The sequence below is a fragment of the Mobula birostris genome, chromosome 29 (genome assembly GCF_030028105.1).
Source record: "Mobula birostris isolate sMobBir1 chromosome 29, sMobBir1.hap1, whole genome shotgun sequence".
NCBI classification, from domain to species: Eukaryota; Metazoa; Chordata; class Chondrichthyes; order Myliobatiformes; family Myliobatidae; genus Mobula; species Mobula birostris.
In genome coordinates this window covers 16,113,998-16,137,049 of record NC_092398.1, presented here as the reverse complement: position 1 = coordinate 16,137,049, position 23,052 = coordinate 16,113,998, and the positions used below count along the sequence as shown (strand labels likewise).

Genomic DNA, 23,052 nt, shown 5'->3' with positions numbered 1-23,052 from the left:
GAACGTGTGACAGGTGCATCCTATTGGCTGGGGGAGACTGGGCGCGATCTTCACTTGCAGGCTAGAGAACGCGAGCACGAGCGTACCTTATAGATATGGCATGGAAATGATTAAAATAGCCCGTGGAAATCTTTAACAGTCTTGGTTTACGCCTGCTTTTCATTAAAGTCCGGAAAAAAAACACCACTACTTATATATGTTGAAACTTGGGAGCTGATCTTCCAGCATTTCCCACAAGAAGACCGGTCCAATAACAATAAAAGCAAGGAGAAGATAGCGACGGTTACGAGTTGAGATATTCTATTGCAACTGCATATTTATTCTAATATGCGCCATGTCACTGGTTCTTAGAGCAATGGTTAGGCAAAGCATTAATGCTACAATCAAGTTTGCTGACGATACCACTGTCGTCGTCCGAATCTAAGGTGGTGACAAATACGCATACAGGACAAAAATTGCAACTGTAGCTGAGGTGTGCCATGGTAACGAGCACTTACAAAGCATTCTCTTTATTTTTTCACTTACTCCTGAGGATATCTTTCTACCGGGCGCTGTGCACGTGTAAACGCTCGATGCATCACCTCCACTTGCAATGGTGAACGTCGCGCTGCCTCACTGTGACGGTTTTTCAGTTACTGGTTGTCGGTTATTGTACAGGTGAAAGATGCCATCGGAATGTACCGAACCAGTTATCCAACTAGTTAACTTGATCCATTCAGCTGACACATAGACTTTATCCTCTGAAATGTCTCCATTACCAGCACATGCTTTCTCATATTTGTTCTCTAATCATAGCTGCCTCCACTGTAGCAAATATCGTGTCCACATCTACTCTGCCAGAAGGTGCTTGTAATTATATGAGTTAAATACTACTGATGAAAACAAAAATCGGATTTAGTGTGGCAGGTGATGTAGGAAAAGAAAGATCAGAAGAACAGAAACACCGAAGCAGAACACTGCGGATGGCAATTAATGATAAGGTTTATGACTATTAGATTTAAATTCGGAGCATGAGGGAGACTTAACATGACTAGTCCATAAAGGAGTAATGCAGCTTATGAATACCGATAGCAGTTTTCTGTTTACAGTTCTCGGAACAAACTAGGAAATTAGCTTTAGTGTGAGAAAATATAGAGAACGCTTGACACAAAAGCAGAAGAGGTAGATGTTTTAGCAATAAACAAAATCTTTAGTAATAGACAAGCCACCAGGTGGCACTAAACATAGGGAGCAGGCTAAACTTCCGGCAGGATGAGTTAAGATGAGGAGCAATTGTTTGAAGCAGGACGGCTTGATGTGTAAGGAGGGACTGTGGGTAATAAGGGATTAAATAGGCTGCAGGTGATGAGTATGAAACGAGTGGCAGATGAATCATTTTAGCTGGATGGAGACTGTGAGGGGTCTGTCAAGTTTGCTGACTATACCAGTGTCGAAGGCAGAATGAATGGTGCTGACGTGTCAGCAAGCAGAAGAGAGATTCAGTACCTGTCAGACAGTTGCCATGACAGCAATCTCTTACACAATGTGATCAAGATTAAAGAGCAGATTTTTGACTTCAAGAGTGGGATACCAGACGTCTATGAGCCAGTCTTCATCAGACGATCAGAGCTGGAAAGGGTCAGCAATTTTATATTGCTCAGTCTTTTTCTTTCAGAGTACCTGTTCTAGGCCTCGCGTGTAAATGTAATTACGAAGAGGGCACTCACTGCAGCGCTGCTACTTCACTTGGAGTTCACGAAGCTTTGCATAACATTTAGTGGCTAGTGAGGCTTTATGGATGGAACTGAGAAATAAGAAAACTATGGCCACATTAACAGGACTATATTACAGACCACCAACAGTCCAACCGATTTTGAGGAACATATTTGTAGAGAGATCGCAGACTGTTCTGAGAAACATTACCTTGTTATCGGACATGGTTTTATCTTTTCACAAATTGACGGGGAACTCCATTCTGTATAATGACTAGATGGGAAAAATTTGTGGTATGTGTTCACGAGCGTTACCTGAATAAGTGCGTAGAAGTCTCAGCAAAAGACTGTGCGATCTGCTATAAGGGAATGAAATAGGGCAGGTGACAAAGGGTTGTGTAGGCGAACACGTTTCATCTCGTGATCACATTGCATTAGTTTCAGAGTAAATTTGAAAAAAAAAAGACGGACCTAGTCAACGGGTTGAGATTCTGAATTGCATAAAGGCCAATTTTGATTGTATCAGCAACAATCTGGCAAAAGTTGATTAGGGCAGGCTGTTTTTTGGCAAAGGTGTACACGGTAAGCAGGAAGTCTTCACAACTGAAAACCTGAGAGTACAAAGACTGTATGTGCCTGTCAGAATAAAAGGTAATGATAAAAGGAGCAGGTAAAGAAAACGTGTGAATAAACAAAGTATATTGAGATCCTGGTTAAGGAACAGAGGAGGCTGCATTGCAGGTATAGGCAGATAGGAAGAAACGAGTTGCTTCTGGAGCACAAGAAATGCAAGAAGACACTTACAAAACCTGGAACGCTAAAGAAAGACATGTCCATTCTAAGCAGACAAGGTGAAGGAGAATTCTAAGGGCTTCCAGAGATATCTTCAGAACAAAAAGATTGCAAGGCACAAAAACACGAGGAAATCTGCAGATGCTGGAAATTCACGCAACACACACAAAATGCTGGTGGAACGCAGCAAGCCAGACAGCATCCGTAGGACTAAGCAGAGTCGACATTTCGGGCCGAGACCCTTTGTCAGGCCGACACGTCGCCCGAAACCTCGACTGGGCTTATTCCTATGGATGCTCTCTGGCTTGCTGCGTTCCCCCAGCATTTTGCGTGTGTTGCAAGGGACAAAACTTGTTCTCTGGAAGATCAGGATGGCAATCAAGGCTTGGCGCCAAAAGAGATCTGAGAGATCTCAGGTGATTTCATTTTATTTATTTATTTATTTATTTATTTGCATCTGTATTTACTCGGGAGATGGATGCGCAGTCTACAGTAGAGAGCCGAGACGGCATCAACGTAATGGACCTTGTACAGGTAACAGAGCACGAAGTGTTTGCTGTCTTGAGGAAAGTTAGGATGGATAGTTCCCCAGGACTTGACAATGTATTCCCTTGGATCCTGCCGATTAGCAACTGTGGAAATGTCCGGGGCACCAACAGAGATGTTTAAATCATCTTTAGCGACTGGTCAGATACCAGAGGATTGAAGGATACCCAATGCTTTCTGCTGTTTAAGAAAAGACCTAAAAATAAACCAGGCAATTATAGATCTGTGAGCTTGACACGAGTAGAGGGAAGGATATTGGAAGGTAATCTAAAGGACCCGATATATGTGCATTTGGATAGAAATGGACTGATTAAGGCTAGTCAGCGTGGCTTCATGCGAGGTAAGTTGTGTCTAACAAATCCTATCGAGTTTGTCGAGGAAACTATCAGTAAAGTAGATGGAGACGAGGCAGTGAATGTTGTCTACATGGACTTCAGCAAGGTATTTGACCAAATTCCACATGGGGGTTTGGTCAGGAATTTTCAGTCATTCGCATTCAACATGAGGTAGTAAATTGGATTAGACATCAGCTTTGTAGGAGAAGCCAGAGAATAGTAGATAATTGCCTTTCGGACTGGGGGCCTGTGACTATTGGAGTGCTGCATGGTTCGGTGCTCGGTATGTTACTGTTTGTCGTTTATATCAACCATCTGAATGATAATGTGGTTAACTGGATTAGCAAAGTTGCCGATGACATCGAGATTGGGGGTGAGGTGGACAACAAGAAAAACTATCATGACTTGCAATGGGATCTAGATTTCCAAGAAAAAATGTGCTGAAAATGGCAGATGGAATTAAGTGCAGAGAAATGAGAGTTGTTGCAGTTCGGGAAGACCAACCAGCGTAGGTCTTACGCAGTAACCGGGAGGGAACTGAGGAATGCGATGGAAGGAACAATATGGGAATACACGTCCATAATTCACTGGAAGTATCTTTACGGTTTGATAGGGTCGGAGAGGAAGATTTTTCACACTGGCTTTCATAAATCAAAGGACTGAGTACCTGAGATGGGATATTATACTGGTGAGGCTTAATTTTGAGTATTGTGTGTAGTTTTGTTCACATACTTGCAGAAATAATATAAGCAAGTTTGCATAAGTACGGAGAAAATTTACAAGGATGTTGCCAGCTCTGGATGACCGGAGATATATGGAAAGATTGACAGGTTTGTATATTATTTAATGGTACGTAGAAAATTGAGAGGGGATTTGATAGAGGTATGCGATAGAGGTATGCAAAATTAAGAGATAGAGTAAATGCGAGCAGGGTGTTTCTACTGAAGTTTGAAAGGACTACAACAAGTGGGCATGGGTTAAGTGTGAAAGCTAAAAGTTTAAGGGGAACTTGCGGCGAAAGTTCTTCTCTCAGAGGGTTGTGAGAGCACGAAGCGAGCGGCCCGTGAAAGCGGTGCATGCGAGTTCAATTTCAGCAAACAAGAGAAGTTTCGCTAGGTACATGAATGATAGGGGTATGGAAGCCTATGTTCCCTGTGTAGGCCGATGGGGGTAGGCCGTTTAAATCTTCCGGAACGGACTAGATAGGCCGAAGGTCCTGTTTCTGTGCTGTACTGTTCGGCGACTTTATAACTCTGGTGAAGACACGCTCATTACAAACACATGAAGGAGTCTGAGAGGGCGGGAGTGAAAGTAAATTTTAATCTTCTCTTTATGACTCCTGTCAGTCTAAATATTTTTCCGTCACTCGCAGGCATCAGTAAATACAACATATCCTTAAATCGACAAACATTAAACTCACCCAGGACAGTTATTTGCACCGATTCACTTTTCTCCGATTCTACATTTTCGCATGTGTAAGAACAGCTGTAATCTTCCGAGCCGGTCGACATTGCCATGTTAGTAAACTTGGCGCTGTCTCGTTCAGAAATGTATCTGAATTCACTGGACACATATTCCCCTTTTTGGTTCAGGAGAAATGTTCTCTTCGAATACAGACACTTATTTGTTTTACAAGTAAAAGTGATCCCTTCAGCGGACACATAGACTCCGTCCCTATGGACAGGTTTCATCAGTTGAGATGCAAATACAGAGAATAAATCGATTCAGACCACGCATAACCTCAGCGTAATCTTTATACGTGTTTTAGCAAATATGAATATGTTATTTAAGTTCAATGTCTTGTCTGAATTTTCTACACATACCCTTCATTTCCGAATTCATCGTCACGTTTACTAAGTTTTACTCGCGGTGAAGAAAATCTGTCTATATGTAGCATGGATAGCCGGGTAACTGTGTAGCAATGTGCAATCATTATGTGTTGTGACAATGGAATATCGGCATGACGCTACTTACTTCGTCATCATGATTATCCAAACTGACGGCATGAACATCGGTTTCTCGAAATTCCAGGAACTTTTTTTTTCACCATTCTCTCTCCCTCTTCTTCAATGTCCTCACTATGGTCTCTTACCTCTTGTCGTCACATGCCTATCGCCACCCCATCCTCCCCCTCCTGCTTCCCTTTCCTCCACGGACCATTCTCCTGTCTTATCAAATGCCGTTTTGCTCCAGCCCTTTAACTCTTCATAGAACATAGAACATAGGATAGTACAGCACAGTATAGGCCCTTCGGCCCGCAATATTGTTCCGTCCCTCAAACCCTGCCTCCCATATAAGCCCCCACCTCAAATTCCTCCAGATACCTGTCTAGTTGTCTCTTAAACTTCACTAGTGTATCTGCCTCCACCACTGACTCAGGCAATGCATTCTATGCACCAACCACTTTGTGAGTAAAAAAACCTTCCTCTAATATCCCCCTTGAATTTCCCACCCCTTACCTTAAAGCCATGTCCTCTTGTATTGAGCAGTGGTGCCCTGGGAAAGAGGGCTGGCTATCCACTCTATCTATTCCTCTTATTATCTTATACACCTCTATCATGTCTCCTCTCATCCTTCTTCTCTCCAAAGAGTAAAGCCCTAGCTCCCTTAATCTCTGAACATAAAGCATACTTTCTAAACCAGGCAGCATCCTGGTAAATCTCCTCTGTACTCTTTCTAATGCTTCCACATCCTTCCTATAGGGAAGTGACCAGAACTGGGCACAATACTCTAAGTGTGGCCTAACCAGAGTTTTATAGAACTGCATCATTACATCGCGACTCTTAAACTCTATTCCTCGACGTATGAAAGCTAACACCCCATAAGCTTTCTTAACTACCCTATCCACCTGTGAGGCAACTTTCAAGGATCTGTGGACATGGACCCCAAGATCCCTCTGCTCCTCCACACTACCAAGAATCCTGCCATTTACTTTGTACTCTACCTTGGAGTTTGTCCTTCCAAAGTGTACCACCTCATATTTCTCCGGGTTGAACTCCATCTGCCACTTCTCAGACCACTTCTGCATCCTATCAATGTCTCCCTGCAATCATTGACAATCCTCTACACTATCTACAACACCACCAACCTTTGTGTCGTCTGCAAACTTGCCGACCCATCCTTCTACCCCACATCCAGGTCGTTAATAAAAACCACGAAAAGTAGAGGTCACAGAACAGATCCTTGTGGGACACCACTAGTCACAATCCTCCAATCTGAATGTACTCCCTCCACCACCACCCTCTGCCTTCTGCAGGCAAGCCAATTCTGAATCCACCTGGCCAAACTTCCCTGGATCCCATGCCTTCTATCTTTCTGAATAAGCCTACCGTGTGGAACCTTGTCAAATGCCTTACTAAAATCCATATAGATCACACCCACTGCACTACCCTCATCTATATGCCTGGTAACCTACTCAAGGAGCTCTATCAGACTTGTTAGACACGATCTGCCCTTCACAAAGCCATGCTGACTGTCCCTGATCAGACCATGATTCTCCAAATGCCCAGATATCCTATCACTAAGAATCTTTTCCAACAGCTTTCCCACCACAGACGTAAGGATCACTGGTCTATAATTACACGGACTATCCCTACTACCTTTTTTGTACAAGGGGACAACATTCGCCTCCCTCCAATCCTCCGGTACCAGTGCCGTGGACAACGACGACATAAAGATCCTAGCCAGAGGCTTAGCAAACTCTTCCCTCGCCTCGTGGAGCAGCCTGGAATATATTCCTTCAGGCCCCGAGGACTTATCCGTCCTAATGTAATTTAAAAACTCCAACACCACCTCTCCCTTACTATCAACATGCTCCAGAACATCAACCTCACTCATATTGTCCTCACTATCATCAAGTTCCCTCTCATTGGTGAATACCGAAGAGAAGCATTCATTGAGGTCCTCGCTCACTTCCGCTACCGCCAGGCACATCTTTCCACCTTTATCTCTAATCGGTCCTACCTTCAGTCCTGTCATCCTTTATTTCTTCATATAATTGAAGAATACCTTGGCGTTTTCCTTTACCCTACTCGCCAAGACCTTCTCATGCCCTGTTCTTGCTCTTCTCAACCCCTTCTTAAGCTCCTTTCTTGCTTCCCTTTATTCCTCAATAGACCCATCTGATCCCTGCTTCCTAAACCTTAGGAAGGTATGCTTCCTTCTTCCACCTGACTAGATTTTCCACCTCACATGTCACCCATGCTTCCTTCACCCTACCATTCTTTATCTTCCTCACCGGGACAAATTTATCCTTAACATCATGCAAGAGATCTCTAAACATCGACCACATGTCCATAGTACATTTCCCTGCAAAATCATCATCCCAATTCACACCCGCACGTTCTAGCCTTATAGCCTCATAATTTGCCCTTCCCTAATTAAAAGCTTTCCTGTCCTCTCTGATTCTATCCTTTTCCGTGATAATGCTAAAGGCCATGGAGCGGTAGTCACTGTCCCAGAGTACTCACCCACTGAGAGATCTGTGACCTGACCTGGTTCATTACCTAGTACTAGATCTAGTATGGCATTCCCCCTAGTCGGCCTGTCCACATACTGTGACAGGAATCCGTCCTGGACACACTTAACAAACTCTGCCCCATCTAAATACTGGGAACCAATCAGGTGCCAATCAATATTAGGGAAGTTAAAGTTACCCATGATAACAACCCTGTTAGTTTTGCACCTTTCCAAAATCTGCCTCCCAATCTGATCCTCTGTATCTCTGCTGCTACCAGGGGGCCTGTAGAATACCCCCAATAGAGTAACTGCTCCCTTCCTGTTCCTGACTTCCATCCATACTGACTCAAAAGAGGATCCTGCTGCATTACCCACTCTTTCTGTAGTTTCCATCTGTCTATAACTTATTTTGGGATATGACGCAGATTAGGCCGTTCAGGACCTTCGATCTGTTATAATATTGTCACACGCATGTGTTTCGAGATCGCTCGTGCCTCGGATTTTTAAAAGCTAATATTGAACTTTACCCTGTGAATAACAAACACCAAATCATTCAAAGCTATTTCAGTTCCATTTAGACACCTTACTTTATATATCGGATGCCTATTCCCTTTTCCCAATTCGAGCAAATTTGGTTTCTTCTGGGTTGGTGTGAAACACATACGCTAAAAATGTTCACTGCACAGGTTCCAATGCACCTTGTACATTTCACCTTGTGTGACATTGATGGATTCCATATCGGTACTTGTGTTGATTACCCTGTTCTGTTCGGAAGGAAATTTATTGCGGAGATTCCTGTACATGTAATTCTGGAATTATAACCTCTGCTTTTGATTTTACGAAAATTGTGGGTGGGTCCAATTTGCCTCTTCAAGTTGGCCTTTCTTAGTAATGTCTTTATAACGAATTCACTCTGCATCTATAATAATATTTTATCATCTTCCCTCCTTACTCTCAAAAATAGCATTTCCGTGAACTAAACCAAGGAATACCAGTTGTTTCTGGGCCTTAATCTTGAAAGCACTAGGTTTGTATCAATCATATCAGAGACGTAGAAAGATCAGAGACAACAGATAAAGTTGCTTTAATCACATAACACATCGACCAAACAGCAAGATAGAACAGCAGCTTAATAGGAATAATAAATAGACTTTAGCACGCACCTTGAACGTTTTCGCTCTGGTCCTTCACGACCGCTGTAAGGGGAATTAAAAATAAATTACATCATTTGTACATGATTCTTACATAAACATTTAAAAGCCTATTCGCAGAAATACCCTCTTCATTATTTCGTGACTCATCACTGGAAGCGCTCTCCTTCGAAACACCACCCCCACCCCGGGGTTCAAGCAACAGCTTTGAAACTCTGATATCTGTCAATCAGGCAGTGTCTCCGCCGGACATTCTTCACCCATGGAACAGAATCATGACGGAAACAGAAAGACCAGTGCGTGGATAGAGACAACTTTCAATTATCGCCTTTCAATTATTCCATGGTCACACTCTTATCTCAAGGACACCACTTCACAGTCACCACGTCATTATATAATTCTCTGGGTCCGATAATCTACTAACATAATCAACAACATTCAGGGACGAAAACATAAAATACGGAGAACATCATGGTCAGTCGAAACCCATCCTTGTCTACAGAGGATGTAACAATACATGCAGGCATTAAATACACTAAGATGCCCGGTATTTACCAGCGATTCAAGTGCTAATTTGGACAATTTCTTGGAAGGAGAGATACGTCATGACCTACATAATCCGTACACATTAAAAGTAGGTATCAATTATTGAATGAGGCATAACTAAATACAGATGAAGAGAATACAATCAGGCGACATGCTAGATATTAGTATTATTTCTGTTGTTCAGCAGGGAATGGCGTAGTAAAATACTGGGGATTGTCGTGTGAAGGGTATCTCCATCTTTCATCTTTTCTTTAGCTGCGATGGTACATTTTCAGCGTGGCTTACTGTGCGGAAGACTATCATAGTGGAAGGAATGGGTAACAGTGCCAAGATTTCTTTGAAATGAATTATTGAGGGTTTTAAGGCTTATTTCAATTCAACAGAGGGTTATTGAATAAAATTTTGAGAATCGCTTTTAAATGTGAACAACAATTAAGTGGAGTACTTTAGCTGCTGAGAAAAAAAAATATTATAAAAACTAGTGATAATAGCACAATTCATGGTCAATTCCCCTTTTCTCGGTTGGCCGGGACCAGCGGTAACCAGAGGCCACCGCGACAGATAGCCAATCAGAACAACGAGTCATAAACACAAAATACTCTGCAGATGCTGGGGTCAAAGCACCACTCACAGCACGCTGGAGGAACTCAGCAGGTCGGGCAGCATCTGTGGAAAAGATCAGTCAACGTTTCGGGCCGGAACCCTTCGTCAGGACCTGACGTTGACTGATATTTTCCACGGATGCTGCCCGACCTGCTGAGTTCCTCCAGCGTGTTGTAAGTGAGAACAACGAATCAGACGCGAACACTCAACGGAAGCAATACTGAATTGCGCACAGATGATGTCAGTTCGACTGGTGACGAAAAATTTGCAACCTAACCTCTGGGATCGGCGTACACACCTGCAATCAATCAGCCAAACCGAACTACTAAACGTATCTATCTACCTATCTATCTATCTATCTATCTGTCTATCTATCTATCTATCGATCTATCTATCTATCTGTCTATCCATCTGCCTTTGTTTGTCTGTCCATCTATCTGTCTATTTATCTCCCTGTTTAACTACAGTTTATCAACCTGAAGAGATTTTTCTTGAAAAGACTCACCACGTGATGAGAGACTGCATGAGGACTATCAAAACCAAATTAGCATTTGCACGGACCGTAACGAATATTTACTTCAATTTCTTCAGAATAATCATCTCCGTTTGGGCTGTGAGAGCAATAGCTTTTCATCTATAGATTCTTACAGCAAGTTAGTTTTAGACTTCTGTGTATATCTCATTCGGTCTGTACCCAACCGCCAACCTTCCTTGTAGCTCATTTAAACATGCTGAGCAAAGTTATGCACGGTTCTGTTTGCTTTCTCAAAGAACTGGAACAAGTGGAAAGGCGAAGTCAAGAGAGGAAAGCAAAGTGTTAATCAGATTGACAGTAAGGTGGTAAAATGGTTTAATCTGAGGTGGGAAATTGCACTTGTTGAAAAAAAAGTACTTTTCTTAGAAACTGGAAGTTGGAGGAATGTGGTCATATTAGCCAGTCCCACATTCCTCAACAAATGTTAAATGCGGAAGATTAACAAATAGCTATTCTGGAGGTTCAACATTGCCCGTGTTAACTACTGTACTGATAAAATCTCTTTCAATTTGTAATATCGGATATACTGAATAGGTTATGTACAAATATTTTGAACAAACAGTTTGTGCAGGTGGCCGTTGTCAGTACTTTTCCCAGTATTGAGCCTCCTCTCAGAAGTGCATGAACTCGTGAGTCACCGACAGGGAACAGAGAAGTAAAAGCAAGCATTGACATTAAAATGAGATATATTTGATAGCAAATTATTTATCTCCCTGGAAGTAAGTTTGTTGCTACTCTTGAAATTCTTGTGAGTCTGAAAATGCATGAACTAAATTAATTTTCTGTAACCGCATATTTTTCGCACGACACTTACTCTCCCTCTTTACTGCATCTATTAACATGTCTTTTATCTCGATTTCTTCTCCTTCCTGCTGTTTTCTGCCTGTCTCTCTTTCTTCTTTTCATTCTTTCTTTCTCACTTTCATTCTTTCTTTCGTACTTCATTTCATTCTCTCTTCCTCTTCTTTCTTTCTTTCTTTCTTTCTCTATTTCCATCTTTCTCTCTTCTTCGGTATCTTATTCTCTTCTCATCCCTCTCCTCCAAAAACCCTTTCCGTTTGAAAGCATTTCGTTTTGTTGAGAATTACATGAGCATCTGGTAGTTTGTTGGAAATAACTTGTTCGTTGTCTAAGAATTAACTGGTGATTTAGTAGCTCGGTTCGACGCTGTGTTTTCCAAGGGATCCTGGGTTCATGTCTCTCTGCTGACCTATAAGGGTGAGGCACCCTTACAGACAGCGCAGGGAAGTGAAGTCTAGATGCGTTTTAGGGTATTACAGCTCTATTTGAAATGTTCCACGTGTTATGGATTATCACACAAGTCCCCTGGTGACATATAAGAAATAAAAAAGGCAACGGTAAAATTTTACGAAAAAATAAAACTTTCAACTGACAGTTTTTTTTTATCTGTAACGTTCATCCAGAAAGCTATGACGACGGCAATTAGTGGCTTTATTTCAGTCAAGTTCTTATACAAAGAAGACTGTGCCGCAGAAGAAAGACTTCACAGAACAATCAACCGAAAACTATTTTCAGAAATATCCGCTCTCTGTCTTTAATGCATATTAGTCACTCTGTCAATAGCTAGACACAAGGGAAGACGGTTGCACACAATAGCTTTCCGCTACCACTGTTGATTTCACAGGACTGAACATGGGGACAGAGCTCGCTTCTGAAATTTTTTCAGTGAATTTGACGATGTTAACTCAGCTCCAGTTAATGAGATCTGCTGTTTGCTGGAATTTATTTCTATGCACTACTGGCCTCCGCCTACGCACAATGATCGGTTGATCGTGACTGCGTCATTTCCACAGTTAGATTTGCCAATAATCATCTTAATACCCGTCCCGCAGAATTACAACTGTAGCAACAAACTATCAACGCGATAGTTTTATTTTAACAAAACATATTTCCTAAGCATTGTATTCCTGGCGATGCAGTATAAAGTTGCAATAATGTGGAAAACGAACTATTTTCGAATTTATATCCTCCTTAAAACATTTTGCCACAGCTTGCCACAGCTATTGCTATTGCTTTCTTCTGCTCCCAGTCCAATATTATTGTCAGGTTGGTTGGCGGGTACCTGCTATCAGTCTGAATATGGACGTCCCACTTGATCCTAGTTCTGTCATTCTCCACTAAATTCTCAGGTGTTCCTCATTGGACTTGCAGGTGTCCAATCCCTACCCAGCTCTGATGTTTCTGTACACAATTCCTACAACTTGATTGTGTGGATCAGTGTGTGCTGTCCCTGCCTGCATCTTGCACCCGGCTGTGTGTGCTGAATGGTTTCCGCGGATTCCTTGCACAGTCTGCATCTTAAGTCTTGTCTGGTGTGAAAGAATTCCGCTTATGTTACTCAGAGCCTGGTCTTGTGCAGCCATGACCAGCGTCCCACAGACCTGCAATTTCTAGCCATTGTTGGGACTTTCTTAGGTCGGCCACCGTTGATATCTGGCGTTTGTACATCCCTTGGGCTGGCTTGTCCTACCATGGTCTCTTGTCCTCTGGCCCACTTTACTTACACCCATATCCCCTGCCTGCTGTCTGAGGCATTCTCCTAGCAGGTCGGTCCATAGCGACCATTTTCCTGACATTTTCATGAATGATTCGCATCTCTTCCAGGACCGTGGGTTTGACCCGTCCAAGTTCCCGCCTCTTTTATTCCTACGGGTGTACATTCATTCGCTCGACGTTGGACTTTGAAAGGACTACTCCTGTTTGCAGTTCCTGCTCTTGACATCAGCGGCTTACAGATTTTTCGCTGGCCCCAGCCACTAATGCATATACCTATATGTACACAGACACACACACACACACAAGCACACACGTATGTGTGTATGTGTGTGCTTGCGCTATATTTTCAGCATGCTTATGAAACATGCCGAGGACATAGGCCAAAATGAGCTAGATTTGAAGATGGAGAGGCTCGCTGAATTGTTGCTGTTGTTGTAAGATCATTACTTCCGCGTTGCTCTGCAGAAACAAAGGGTTGAAACGGAAACGCGGTTTTACCTCAGATACACATCATGCCGGATAAACTGAGGCAATTGTATGCTTCAACAATTTGTTTGCAAAGTAAAACAAATATACACATTTCGCAGTAAAGCGACAGAAAAATAGGGATGGAAGATGCACAGGGCAGAAGATGAATTTGCAGGAGAAACAGCAGCAGTAATGTAAAAAGTTTAAATGAGGCCACGTAATTATGTTTCAAGGGGTAAACCCGAATAAAAAATATTATTATTAATAATACATGCTCTGTGAAAATGACTGCTTCTGATATAATGTTAAACGAGCTAGAAGTCAAAAACAAAGAGGCAGTTTTAACCAGAATTAGTTTAACCAGAACCAGAAACCAGTTTTAACTGTAATCCAGTGAAAGAGGAACTTGTGCCCACAAGGCACAAACGGGCTAAGCACAAACACAGCCAAATATAGAGTATACTATCCATCGACTGTGGGAAACAGCTTGTACCTTTTCTTCCTGTTTGAGCTCTGTACATGCACATTTTCTACCAACAAAATGCAATGGGTTATGGATTGTACAGGGGAAATTTTTAACAGCGTTTTGCAAACCATATTTTGGAATTTAATTTCGCCGATAACTAACCCTCAGTATTTTATCTTGTAGCAACATTCATTTTGTTTTAATTCTGTACAGAAACACAAGTAGCAAAAAAGCAGCACAGCGGGCGTAAGACGAACACAATAAAACTGAAGCAGGTGAACGTATCTAGATTGCAGAAAAGCGAAACTGCGCTAAAATGCCTGTCCGTGAATCAGCAGAGGAGGCATTCCATAAACTTGAACTAAGATATCTTGCACAGAACTTTTCATCGTACTCACGCTGACGATCACGGTAAGTTGTCGGCACTGAATACCACCGTTCAAATATGGAATAGCTTCACGACTCACCGATTAACAGCAACAATGCGGCGGTGACCATGATCTATTTTGTACTGTTTGGACACATAATTGTTCTGTGCGGAGAAGATTCTGATACTGCTGGTATTTTCAGGAATTGTTAAGAATGTGACTGCAGAAGGGAGGAGCTGAAAGGAACACGTGACATAGGACATCACACGTGGGTACAGAATTAGGCAATTCGCCGTAATGAGTCTGCGCACCATTGCATCTGGGCAGTTTTATCATACCTCTCAAACCGATTCTCCTCCCGTCTCCAAGGAACCTTTGACTTGGTTACTGGACAACAACCTATCGACATCCAATGTAAATGTACCCAATCTCTTGGCAGACACAACTGTGTCAAGCAATGTATTTCGCAGATTCACGATCTATTGTTTGCTATTCAGCCTCATCTCTGTGGTAAAAGATAGATACTCTGCTGATTCCAAAGGAAATAACAGTGTTACAGTAACATTACAAATGCACAGACATGCAAATACAGGAAGAGAAGTAGAAAGAATTTTTAAAATAGTTATCTCAAACAGTCAAACAGAAGGGGTCATCATTTGCCCGGCTATAGATTTACTCATTATAGAGCCTAAAGGCCGAGAGTAAGAATGACCTCAGATAGTGCTCTTTGGAAAGGCGCAGTTGTCGTTGTCTATTAATAAAAGAACTCCTCTGTTCAGCTAAGGTGGCATGCAGAAGATGAGAAACATTGTCCAGAATTGCTAGAATATTCCGTAATGTCCTTCGTACTACCACCCTCCAGCGTGTCCAGTTCCACTGCTATAACAGAACCAGCCATTCTAATCTGTTTGTTGAGACTGTTGGCATCATCCATGTTGATGTCATTACCCCAGCACACCACCGCATGGAAGATTACTCTGGCAAAAACTGTCTGGTAGAATATGTGAAGGAGAGGCCTGCATATTCCAAAGGATCTCTTCAGGAAGTAGAGGTGACTCTGGCTCTTCTTGCACACAGCCTCTGTGTTGGTGCTTTACTCAAGTCTATCATCCCCAGGTGCAGCTTCAAGTACTCGTAGGTCCACACCACATCCACGTCCTCACCATCAATAGTAACAGTGAGCAGTGCAGGCTTAGTCTTTCACAATCTCCTTTGTCTCACTGATATTGATCTGCAGAAAATTCAGCTTGCACCATTTGACAACGTCCGTCACCAGGGCCCTGTATTCATCCTCCCGTCCTCCCTTTATAAATCCAACTATTTCTGAGTCATCAGAGAATCTCTTCAGATAACATAACTCAGTGTTGTATCTAAAGTCTTAAAATATACTGGGTAAACAGGAAGGGAGCCAATACAATCCCCTGTGGGTCCCCAGTGCTTATAGCAATATCGGACATACAGCTCTGAAGCCGCACAAACTGTGGTCTGCCAGTCATTATCAAGGATACAATGGAAGTTCCAACTTGCATTAAACCGAGCTTCTCCCCCAACAATGACAGCTGTATGGTATTGAAAGTACTTGATAAATCAAAAAAAAAAAAAAAACATGATCCTCACAGTGCTTCCCTGCTTGTCCAAATAGAGTTGGCTCTGTTCGGCAGGTAGATAATACTTTCGTCGAATTCAATGTTCCAGTTTGGTATACTGCAGGGTATCGAATGCTGATCTGAACAGGGCTCGGAGGTGAGCAAGGCGCTGGGACAAGAACACAGACATGGACTAGGACATTGGATAGGCAAGCGAGACCAGGAGAAGGAACTGGGAACTAGGAGCCTGGGCTTGGACTCCAAGCCGGAGACTGGACTAGGACCCAAAACCTGGGTGTTGACTCGCGCTCGGACTCCGGAACTAGGCGAGGACATGACATGGCTACAGGACTGGACATGGCTTGGCTTCTTCATGGCTTGGGTACTTCATGGCTTGGGTTCTTCGAGGCGAGGACATGACGAAGTTTGGATTCGGACTCTGAGCCAGAGACTGGACAAGTACCCAGAACCTCGGGCTCGGACTCCGGAACTAGGCGAGGACATGACGTGGTCTTGGGAGACAGGACTAGGCGAGGCTACAGGACAGAACGAGAGACTCCTGGGCAAGACCCCGAGGGAACTCCAGTACAGGACGAGGGACATGAAAAGGACGACAACAGGAAGCCTTGACTTGGTACTTAGGAAGAGCCGAGCCTTGGACTTGGGACGACAGGAACCTCAGAACGTTGGACTTGGGACTACCGGAATGCAGAACAGAGAGCCTTGGTCTTGGGGAGGACAGGAACACAGAGCCTTGGTCTAGAGCACGGGAACATGGAACCTTGAACTTGAGAGACAGGAACACAGGGGCATGGAGCACAGAGTCGGGATCCCTCCTTGAGAATAGGACGTAGGGCTGGGACTCATGCACAGAATGCTGAACACGACGAGACGGTTCCCAACACTATGTAGCAGCAAACGGCCGGGACTACTTACAGAAGGCGTGGACACAGAAACAGTTCCCAACAGTAGGTAGCGGCAAACGGCCGGACCTACCTAGCGAAGGCTTGGGCGCAGAGACAGTTCCCACTGAACGATAGACAGTTCCCTATCTTGATACGGCAAGGCTCCGGTCTGGCTCCGGTGGTTGAACTTGACAAGGTTACAGGCAACGATCCAGACACAGGTTGCACTAATATTCCCAGCCCCAAGACCAGCATTGGCTGCCTATGATTAAGCCAAACTGAAACAAGGGACAGCCGGAAGACCCGGAGTCCAGAGTCCACGGACCGAACCGTGAACCGGAACGTGGACTTCACGGACCGGAGCATGACAGTGAGTGCACAGAAGGACAGTCGAATTGTCTGAGGAGCTTATTCACTGTTAGCTCTCTTTTTGATTTTATGTATCTGCGAAAAGAAAGACTTCGGTGTCCTCATTTACACTATCGGCACCTGATCTTCATGTTTCATCTTTTATCTCCTTTATATCTTTTGCTTGTCTTCTGTCGGTTTTTAAATGTTTCCCAAACCTCTCGCTTCCTACTTAATTTTGATATATTCTCTGCCCTCTCTTTTGCTTTTATGCTGTGTTTGACTTCCCTTATCAGCTGCGGTGGTGGCATCCTGCCTTTAGTATACTTCTTCTTTGTAATGTATCTCACCTGGGTTTTCCGAATAGTTCCCTAAAACTTCAACCCTTGATGTGTATCCGCGTATCAAACACTCTCGTGACTATCGCACCATTGCCCATTTTACATGCGTCTTCTATCTTCCGTTTGAATTTGTACCCCAAATCCTACTACTGTTCGTAAGCCGTGAGGGTCTTACTGACTTTGTAGTTTCTTAAAATACCCACAAGGATCCTATATCTTCCTATCCCATGTTAACTTGTTATAAGGGTTTGGTTTCATCTTTTGCCAACAGCGTCACCCACCTCCCCTCAGCCTAACTGCCCATCTTTAGTAAAAATATGTATCCTTTCCTGTTAGGCTCTCAACTACTGATCTTTTTTCATCCATGACTCGGTTTCGCCTACAAAGTCGTACCTGCCAGTCCCTATCTGCTCTACAAGATCATCGACCTTGTATGCTGCATGCCTTGAAATACAACTCATGCAGTCCTATATTTGTTCTCGGTTTTCTTTAATGTTACCGGAGCTTAAATTCCTATCGATTTCTAAACCTTTACGTCTATTTATTTTGTCTTGAGATTTTGCAACTTCCCCGGCACTTTCCTTCCGGTTATGTGATTCTTACTTCTAAACCGTTGAACTGTTGAACCTACTATTTTGATTAAAGGCCCATTTTAACGCATCCCACTGACTGCAATTTTGCTGGATCAACTTTCTATCCTACTTCACCGTCTCACTACACACTGCACCTATTTGTATATTAACTGCCCCGTCCTCCGCCCTGTCACTCTGGTTCCAAATTCCCTGTCAATTTCTTTAAACGCTATCCAACAGTTGCGGCAAACTTGCTCAACACTGCCCCACTTGATTTCATGTGGAACGGATCCTGTTTGTACAGGTCAGATGTTTGCCAAAGAAAATCCCAGAGATCCAGAAATACGAAGGCTTGACCCAATTTCTGAGCCACACATTCACCTCCCTACAGATCCTTTTCTTACTCTCACTGACGCGTGGTACAGGCCGGTATGCAGAAAAAACTGCATATGACGTCTTACTTTCTACCTAAATCCCCTTGTTGTAGCTTCAGGACCCCATCCCTTTTCTTACTTATATCGTTGGTACCAACATGTTCCACGACTTCTGGTTATTCAGTGTCCCTCTGTCTGCTGTGAACCGAATCGGAGACGTCCCTGACCCCGGCACCTGATTGGCAACATACCATCGGGATGTCTCCTTCATATCCACAAACGCTCCTGTCTGCTCTTCTAACTATGGAATCCCCCATTAGCACTGCATCCCTTTCTTCCCCATTCCCCTCTGAGTCAGAGCCAGACTCAAGAACCAGAGACTCAGTTGCTGCTGACGTCAATCGCTCCTTCTTCCACAACAGTATCGAAAGTGGTAGTTATTAATGAGGGGAATGACCAGAAGGGTAGTCTGTACTGTCTTTCAATTTGCTATCCCTCTTCTGACTACCTGCTACACGGCTGCTGCAACCTACAGGTGACTATGTCACTTTTGCTCCTATTTACCATATCTTCATTCTCCCGTGCCAGCCGAAGGTCAGCCAGATGGAGCTGCAGTTCTCTAACACGCATGTAAAGAGCTGCAGCTGGATTCATATCGTGCAGATTATATTATATTATGTCATGTGTGAAGCCAAGCAGAGCTGCAGAACAGATGCTGTTAATGAGAGAGAGAGAGATAACGAGAGATAAGGGAGAGCCATTCAAAATACTAATAAGAGAGAAGAGAGAGATAACGAGAGAGACACAAACAATTCATTAATGTGGCGTCTGCCACAGACAGTTTGCTTTGAACCTGAACTGCTCATTAACAATCCTTCTGAGACAACAGGAAGTGTGAAGTTTGATGGACAGGTGATACCCCATCAGGGGGAGGATCAAATAGCGGTTTACTAAGGCACAGGCACACACGACACGAGACCCTGGAAAGAGCATTGTGCCCCACAAGTTGGTGAGAGTTTGGAGGACGGATTCGCGGAAATCGGTCAGAGCTCACAGGGTATAAAGTTACGACCGGTGGGAAACTGTTGTGTGTCCGCCCTTGCCTGGGTGCCGGGTTCACCACGGAAGAACGATCGTATCCGGAACGAAGGGGTCACGGTCGGTGACCACAACGGGATCAGAAGGCATCAAAAGATTTGCCTGAAACCTCAACTCTCTCTCTCTCTCTCTCTCTCTCTCTCTCTCTCTCTCTCTCTCTCTCTCTCTCTCTCGCTCTCTCTCTCTCTCTCTCCCCCCCCGCCCCCCAACGGTACAACAACAGCGATTACTTCGATCCACACTAGAATGAACTGAACTCTGCTTCACCTTAAGACTGACAATTTACCCCTGACTGCGATAGAGCTTGGTTGATTCCTATTACCCTATCTCTGTGTATATGTGTGTATACTATCATTTCTAAACTGTTACATTTATATCCTTGCGGTTAGTGTACTGTATTACTTATTTTCTTAACTAAAAAATCTTTATTAGATTCTAGTAATCACAGACTCCAAGGAGTGTTCCATTTCTGCTGGTTTAACAAGCCAGTTACGGGGTACGTAACAATTATATTATATTATATTTAGACTTAAGATTAGTCACAGAATGGAGGGCGATCTCATCGAAGCAAAATCATTCAAACGGGTCACAGCTCCTCATGACAGAGAGGGAGACCATTCAGTCCGTCTATTTATCAGAGTTTTCTATCATTGCTTCCTATTTTCCCAATGACATATTATCTCATACAAATCTAACTGAAAGCCATAGCGCTCTGACAGACATGAGGGACACTTTTACAGTTATTAATAAATCTATATTGAGTCCTCTAGATATGAGTATATATCATCCACTCTGAGCTGTGTCCGAAAAAGTGTTGATATGTGGCTTCATTATTATGGAAGACTTAAGAAAAATGCTATATGTTACAAAGAACATAGAACATAGAATAATACAGCACATTACAGGCCCTACGGCCCACAATGTTGTGCCGACCCTCAAACCCTGCCTCCCATATAACCCCCCACCTTAAATTCCTCCATATACCTGTCTAGTAGTCTCTGAGAGTACTAGACAGGTAAAGAAGAGTAAGTAAATTAATAGTGCAAATGAAAAATAGCAATGACGTGTTCATAGTTTTTTGGACTGTTCAGAAATCGGACAGCAGTGGGGATGAAGCTGTTCATAAAGCGTGGAGTATGGGTCTTCGGGCTCCTGTAACGTTTCCTTGATGGCAGTAGTGCGATGTTACTTGATATTGATGTTACTTGATATGATGCACGCGGATAAAAAAATGCCGAGACGAGATTAAGCTTTAACGTAATTCACCTACACAGACAATAATTCAATTCCGCTCGACTAGCAATATTGTTCTCTCCTGAAGTCCGAGATTCGGAAAATATCACATATCCAGAAAGATGTAAGAGAGGCTTCACGAGGATGTTACCTGACCCGGAGCCATTACATTAACAAAACTGACTGGATAGGTTGAGATTGTTCTCCAGGAAGCTGAGGAGGATGAGGAGTGACATTGTAGAGGTTTACTAATGCATGAGGGGCGGAGATCTGGTACATCCGTTTAATCTTTTTCTTCCCGTCGTAACGGAGAAGATAGATTTAAAGACACATGGAAAAGTTACAGCGTGCGCCAGGGGAATCAGGCAGACAAGTAGGTTAACATGATGAAGATGTCAAAGCAAGTGCTGGAATCGGCTGCAATTAACATTTTAAACTTCAGCCACTACTCTGGATGCAACGAAAGCTCTAAAAACACAATTCCGTCTGATTGGAAGAGAGTGGATAGTTATCCCCGTCCGAGCAGACGAGATAGGTCAAGGAACACACATAAAAGTTGCTGGTGAACGCAACAGGCCAAACAGCATCTCGGCCCGAAACGTCGACCGTACCTCTTCCTGGAGGTGCTGCCAGTTCTGATGCGTTCAACAGCAACTTTTATGTGTGTTGCTTGAAATTCCAGCATCTGCAGATTTCCTTGTGTTTGAGTTAGGCCAAGGGGCCGGTTCTGTGCTATTTATTCCATGACTCATGGGCCAACTGGCTTAATTCTGCTCCTGTGTCTTATGGTCTTATGGTAATAGTGTCGCACTAATTGCTACACTACCGTGGCGCCCCGTTTGTCATCGTTAGTCCCCAAGATAAACCCACTATTAGCTGCAGGGACGCCAAGTACTGACCGTTACATCGATACTGATTCAGTGCAGTTACCACAGACAATAAACAACAGCTACACTGACGTAAGGGAGCAGAGAAGTGGGAAGTTGTTTGACACCGTACATTGTGCAATGAGCATCAATGTAAAGACGTTTTTAAATCTAAGCGTAAGCACTGAGGAAAAACTCTGGGAAAAGAGAAAAGAAATCGCGCAGGAATAGCAATCTCAACATGGTAACACATCTATTACATCAGTCTTAAGATGGCACATTACTCGAAACTCCAATTACTGTAATCGCAGGATATAGCAGGATAGTATATGTCTTCAATCCGATAGAGTACTGGATATCCAATTATGGCAGGAACGGTGACATCCACACTCTGAGAAGTATCCTTCTTCTAGCTTTTGATATATACACTGGGACACGTCACCAATGACACGATACCGCAGAGCATTGCTCTGAACGAAAATCTTTGCACACGTACATTCGATGAAGAGAATTAGATCTCACGAGGTCAAGTACAAACAATTAGCATGAATGTGCGCCGAGCGTGGACAAAAACGCGAAAGAAAATATAGGAATGCTATTCTCGAGTCCCTGAAAACAATAGATAATAATCGCTGCTTCAGGCTGAGAAAATTAGCAGCTTCAAGTGACCTTGGAACGTCACTGCTCGAGTGACTGTGGATAGGATTCCGATGAAGCGATTGCAATGTGATGAGCGGTGTTAAAGTTCTGAGAAATGTTGAAGCTGCACTCATTCAGACAAGTAAAGATAATTCCATCACTGGTGCATCACGGTTTGGCATGGAAACACCAATGTGCTTGAACGGAAAAGCCTACAAATGGAGTTTTAGGTCCCGCCCCTCCAGATTCGGTAACAGTTATTAACACTCAAGCATCAGGCTCTAGACTCAGAGGGTACAATTTCTCTTAACTTCCCTCACCTCAGCAGAGATCCCACAACCTATGGATCAACTTTCGTGGACTGTTCATCTTATATTCTCGATAGTTCTTGTTTATTTATTAATGAATACTATCGTGTTGTTGTGCTGTGTTTGCACAGTTTGTTGCCTTCTGCACATTGTTTGTTCATCTTTCATTGTGTGTACTTACTCTTGGTTTGACCGTGATTTTTTTTTGTTTTGTTTTGCATTTACTGCGAATGACGCAAGAAAACTTATCTCAGGGTCGATATATATGTACGTTGATAACATTTACTTTGACCGACTTCTGAATTG

At 43.3% G+C, this 23,052-nt stretch overlaps 1 protein-coding gene and 1 pseudogene across 3 annotated transcripts in view; both read right to left on the bottom strand.

Annotated features, from left to right (window-relative positions):
- LOC140189845 (immunoglobulin superfamily member 1-like) overlaps positions 1–14,678 on the bottom strand; it is a 73,797-nt gene extending 59,119 nt beyond the window's left edge. For 2 of the 3 annotated variants that reach the window (XM_072246153.1, XM_072246151.1), the window contains exons 1-2: positions 14,576–14,678; positions 8,986–9,018 (exon numbers count right to left, since the gene is read on the bottom strand). In XM_072246153.1, the coding sequence (XP_072102254.1) occupies positions 8,986–9,018; positions 14,576–14,606 (64 nt within the window). In that variant the 5' untranslated portion in view covers positions 14,607–14,678. The remainder of the gene's footprint in view (positions 1–8,985; positions 9,019–14,575) is intronic. The other variant, XM_072246152.1, reaches the window with a different exon arrangement.
- LOC140189847 (histone H2AX-like) overlaps positions 1–23,052 on the bottom strand; it is an 836,563-nt pseudogene that overhangs the window by 166,466 nt on the left and 647,045 nt on the right.